This window comes from Acyrthosiphon pisum, chromosome A2 (assembly GCF_005508785.2).
Source record: "Acyrthosiphon pisum isolate AL4f chromosome A2, pea_aphid_22Mar2018_4r6ur, whole genome shotgun sequence".
Classification (NCBI taxonomy): Eukaryota; Metazoa; Arthropoda; class Insecta; order Hemiptera; family Aphididae; genus Acyrthosiphon; species Acyrthosiphon pisum.
This window is the reverse complement of record NC_042495.1, coordinates 23425282-23431164: the sequence shown is the minus strand read 5'-3', so window position 1 is coordinate 23431164 and position 5883 is coordinate 23425282. Positions and strand designations below refer to the sequence as shown.

Genomic DNA, 5883 nt, shown 5'->3' with positions numbered 1-5883 from the left:
ATACTTAATTAATAGATACTATATTATTATATATTTCTCATTTAATTAAATTGATTAGGTACATTCCATTTTATGTTTGTACAAGGACCAAATGTTAATATGTAAATAAATATTAGGAAAATCGTTTTGAGCACAAGTGTTATCTCGTGATTTACACCGAATTTGTAATTTATTACAGTTGTAATACTGTTTATTTTATAGGTATTGTGTAAACAATTAATGTAATTAATTTGTTTACATAACAGTTAATTTAGGTAATTATACTATATTTTGAGTTGGATTTTTTAAACACATAATTCCATAGGTTAACTTTTCGTTAAATGTGTTTAAATTTACAATTACTTGCGTTCATAGTAGAATTAAATTAAGTGATTTTAATAGATACCAACCTATGAAAAGATTCGTTATAATATTATAGTAAGTGTAAAATATATGTTATTTTGTATTGGCATAGATAAGTATTTTCAACACATTTCAGATTGATAACAATTGAATTTACAAATAATTCTAATAGTAACTACCTAACTAAACTGTATGGGGGGGGATTAAAAATAAGTAAGTGTATAATATTGTAAAAATACATTTGAATAGATTTCGGGAGTAATTGTTGCACAAAAATTATCAAAATATGCAGTCTTAAATATATACAGCTAAATTTTTATATTACTTTAAAGATTTTACACATCTATTATATCAAATATAAAAAGTAAATATATAATAATTGCATATGTCCGAGATAATCTAACAACCGGACCGAATGTGTTATTAAATGGTATATAGTGTGGCAAGGACGGGAAGTGAGGTATTTCAGTTGCGGGCCGCAGTTTGCCCAAGACTGAAATTTACTTCCTGCACAAGCCACACATATTATTTTTTGTCACGTCTCTGCATTCATCACTCACGGCGAAGGTAATGCAAGGATCTATGCAACAACTAAGACCATAATTATACGACAACAATATTTCATGAAAGGAACGATTTAGTTTTATTTATTTTAAGTGTCACGCATGGAAGTTAAAATATGAATATAGGATGTAACCAAAAGTGCGTGACAAAAATAATTTTGAAATGATTTATTCAAACACGCGTAAGCTTTATAATAATTAATAAATTAAATATAATATGTAATCAAGTTAATTAGTAAACATCTTGACAGTATGGAAATAAGACGTAGGCAGCATAATACTTAGCAGTGCCTTAGCCAGGATTTGTTTTCGTGTGGGGGGGGGGGGAGGGGCTTAAACATACTTAACTCTATAGGAAAAAAGGAAATAATTTAAAACATATATATACACATAGTATTTAATGTATTATGCATTCAATATATTAATGTAAATTGTCACAATTTAAAATCTAAACGCCTTTCCTTTTTAGACGCAAACATATTTAAAATAGTATCTGTATCAATTTGTATGTCTCTGTGGATATTCATAAGAGCTAACCCGTTTAATCTTGCCTCACCGGTAGAGTTTCTTAAATAGGTCTTGATTCTTTTTAAAGAAGAAAAACTTCTTTTAACCGATGCCGTTGATACAGGTAAAATAGCAAGAAGTTTTAATAAAATATTTATATGTGGGAATAAATCTTCGGGGCATTTTCATAATGTGTCTAATGCATTTTTTTGTAAATCATTTTCTTCATTTAGACCATTTTTGCTTCCAAAATTTAAATTCATTTTTTAATAAGTCCATGTGAATTTTTTTTTTATTAGATCTTAAATATTCTTCATAAAAATCAATAGCTCGCTGTATATCACTAAATGATAAATTACCAATTTTGCTTGGTAATAAAGAAGATAAAGAAATAAAAATATTAGAGTTCATTTTAAAACGTTCATTAAATGATGCTAAAATATCATCTAAATATGGATAATATAATGATTGTCTGTAGTAAGAGACATGGTCATTATTGAGTATGGCATAATTTTCTCGATGTTTTTGAGTCCCGACTACTCTTGGTATGGTTGGTGATGTACCAACTTCTTTTGCAATTTCACAAGCACGATGAAATATAGAAACAAAAGTTTCTTCCGTCCGTAAATCTTGTAATTTTTGAATTGTCAATTCTACAGATTCTATTGCAATGGATAAATCTATATTTTATGTTTGAAGATATTTTGAAATAAAATAAGTTATTCCAAGGACCTTTTCCAAAATAGGATAAAAATTTTTTACAATACCTGAATTATTACCTATATAATATTAGTTCTAAAATTTTATTATTTAATAATAATTTTAGGTTTTCACATGTTTTTAACTATTACATAACATGATTTTAACATATGTACTGACTGTTGGTATTAAAAAACAAACTCAACATAAAAATTTATATTATAGGTAGGTACATAATACAATTCATTTTAATTCATACCAATTCTGGTTCTGTAACATGTTCATCTATATTTTGGCTCGCTGAGGTAACAGAAATACTGCCTCTATGTCTATCAATAGTTGCCCCTAAATTTGTACTGACCTAAAAGGTAAAATGTATGTATTTTAGGTATTGGTCTAATGTGTGATATTTCAGTTTTTGGTATATTTTAACGTTTAAGGTATAATATATGATTAATTTAATATTCATGAGTATATAATTAATATATGTATGAATTTAATATTCATGAGTATATAATTAATATATGTATGAATTTAATATTAAATATACTGTATATTGAAGTACCTAACTCACCTGTTCATTGATGCAAATATTTGAAGTAGTTACATTTGAACTAAAATATGAATACAATGTTTTGGTTTTTTTTCTCTTAGGTTCATTTTCGTTTTCATTCATTTTATAAACTAATAAAACTGACACACATCACCAAATATAATATAAAGTAAAAAGCAAAAAGCGAAAAAGCAAAAAGCAAAAAAGCAAAAAGCATAAATCATAGACATAAAGGCATAATCCAAAGCCAAAAATTGATGTGGATAATTAATGATAGTAGGTATATTGGCGTATTGCATTATTTTATGATGGTATCACCACAGATTATATAAAACAATATAAGAAGATTATGTAATATGTGATATCACGAATAAGATTATTGTTATCAATATATTGTCATGGGTGAAAACCAAACCATAGACCTTAATGTACTAAAAGGTCGTCAACATTATTACTATGATATGAACCATAATATAATATTGTTCTGTGATATGAACCCATAACGCATTACTAAAAAAATATCTTTCCTGAGATTTCGGGGAGGGGGGGGGGCTTAAGCCCAAAAGCCCACCCCTGGATACGGCACTGATACTTAGTAACCTAGTAACTTAGTAACTCCTATACAATTTACATTGTTACAAGTGAAGCTCATCTGTGGACGTCCGCCATTTTGTCAGTTGGAAAAACATTTCATATATTAAAAAAAACGTATTAGGAATAATATTTTTTTAATGTCTTTATAAATGACTTGGGTATACAAAATATATATAATATATTTTTTTAAACATGTTGTTTAGAAATAATAAAAAATGATACAAAATAAATCATAATATCATCTTATTTGTCATATGAAATTCCATACAATTGCAATAACTATTAAGACTATATTATCAAATATTTATTATCTATAAGACTATAACCTATTATTTTACCATTATGGCAAATTGGTAACAATCATATCATTTTAAAAGTATTAACATAATTCTTATGTTCAGTACAGTCAATAGAGCTCTCAAAATAATAGGTACCTGGTTTAATTGTAAAACGTTTTAATTTTAAAAAATATATAAAAATATATACGTGTAAAATAATTATATTATTATTAAGTACCTATTTCTGTATATGTGTATTTAAATTTTAAAATTTGTTTAGAATGAAGTTTGTGGGCTTTAAAATGATTTTTATCATCGCATTGTCCTTAATGGGATCGGTTGTTAATTCGGAAGAAACTAGCGATTTCAAACTACCTACTAATTTCAAACCCGTCAACTATGAATTGAACGTGACCACGCACTTGGACGATAAATTCATGTTTGAAGGAGTAGTTTGTATTCGCGTGAGTACGAAACATACTACATCGAGTATATTATCTTACTCACAATAACTAATAATTATGTTATATTTTAAAAAGGCAAAACGTCTTGAAATTTCATAATAACGTCACATAATTTATAATTAATATATTTAGATGACATGCGTAGGAGCTACCGATACCATAGTGTTGCATTCGACCAGTTTGAACATCGATACCAAAAGTGTTGTTGTGGCCAATGGTGATGGAAATGTCATCCCAGTGGGCAGTGTGTCTTTTGATACAGATAAAGAATTTATGAACGTCAAGTCAACCGTAAACTTTAAGCCCTGTGACGAATACTTGCTGACTATACCATTTACCGGAAATCTCACCGATGATGTAGCAGGTTACTGTAGAAGAAGCTACGTAGACACGGAAAGCAATCAAACGAGGTGCGTTACTATAAAAATTTTAATATAATGCACAGCACAAGTCATAAAAAAATATAAATAAATATTGTTAAAACAACATGATTTTAGATCGGGCCGTTCCATACAAATCTTAATTAATTTCATACTTTTCTTATTGATTCCATTGAAAGTGGCTGCCAGGTCAATGTAATCCATACTGATTTTCATTAAGCATTTGACAGCGTCAATCATTCATTATTATTAAAGAAATTAACAAACTTCGGCGTTTTTAACCCATTACTATCATGGATAAAATCCTATTTCTCTCATCGTACCCGAATTGTAAAATTCCACAACTATCTTTCCAATCCTATTGTTGTTACATCGGGCGTTCCTCAGGGTGGGCACCTTTCCCCATGGCTCTTTAACATATTAATTAACGATGTATCACAATATTTTCATTCGTGCAAATTTGTACATTTTGTGACGATTTAAAATTATTAAAAATTATTAGCAATATCTCAGACAGTGAAATCCTCCAAAACAATTTAAATAATTTTAATAACTGGTGCCAAAATAATTCACTTTCTATTAATGTCAAGAAATGTAACTCTATCTAGTTCTATATAACTCATTTTCCTATTAATTTTAATTATTCCATATATTCGTCATTTATTAATCAAGTCCAATTTATAAAAGATTTAGTTGTTATATTTTTCTCTGTTCTATCTTATAATAACCGTATCGACTTTATGATATACTTATGTTTTCAAGAAAAATAGATTTAGATCCAATCGCAGATTTTAACAAACATCATCATAAACGGTTGATACCAAAAAAAATAGATTCTAATCCAATGACTCAATCTGACTCCTCATTAAAATTATTTTATTGAAAAGAATTTAAATAAGTATTAGACACACTACTAAACTCAGCAACTAAACATTTAAAAATAACTATTGAAACACTCAAGCTTTTATTTAATATTTTTAAAATGCCATTTGACAATAATAATACTTGTTCATTAGAAAATGTTGCGGGTGCTGTAAAATTATTTTTGTCACGCCTGCACCGAAAGTTTGGTTTTCGACCACGGTTGAAGCGTTCGAAAGCGTCCTTTTTCCGTCCAGCGGGCGGAAAAGAGGAAATCCCCAAAAGTGCCGGGCGGAAAAGAGGAAATCCCCAAAAGTGCCGGGCGGAAAAGAGGAAATCCCCAAAAGTGCCGGGCGGAAAAGAGGAAATCCCCAAAAGTGCCGGGCGGAAAAGAAGAAATCCCCAAAAGTGCCGGCCGCCGGGCGCGTATCCCCTGCACAACCAGAAACTAAAATGTATACCTACCACGGTTCTTACAAAACATAAACTTTTGGGTACATCTTAAATGTATAGTATAACCTCCTTGCATGACGCATCAACATTTAAACATATTTTGTAGATAGTCTATAATTGTTGCGTAAATCTCTGCATAACCTTTTCCATGAACGCAAGGGCGTGACAAAAAATAGTATGTGTGACTCG

At 29.1% G+C, this 5883-nt stretch overlaps 1 protein-coding gene across 4 annotated transcripts in view; it reads left to right on the top strand.

Annotated features, from left to right (window-relative positions):
- The first annotated feature begins 288 nt into the window (after nt 1-288).
- Nucleotides 289-5883, top strand: part of LOC100159743 (aminopeptidase N) — a 34098-nt gene continuing 28503 nt past the window's right edge. For 2 of the 4 annotated variants that reach the window (XM_016804979.2, XM_003240452.4), the window contains exons 1-3: nt 289-417; nt 3817-4000; nt 4133-4410. In XM_016804979.2, the coding sequence (XP_016660468.1) occupies nt 3818-4000; nt 4133-4410 (461 nt within the window). In that variant the 5' untranslated portion in view covers nt 289-417; nt 3817. Of the gene's footprint in view, nt 418-442; nt 514-2921; nt 2941-3816; nt 4001-4132; nt 4411-5883 lie in introns of those variants that run through there. The other 2 variants (XM_008185366.3, XM_029489114.1) reach the window with 2 other exon arrangements.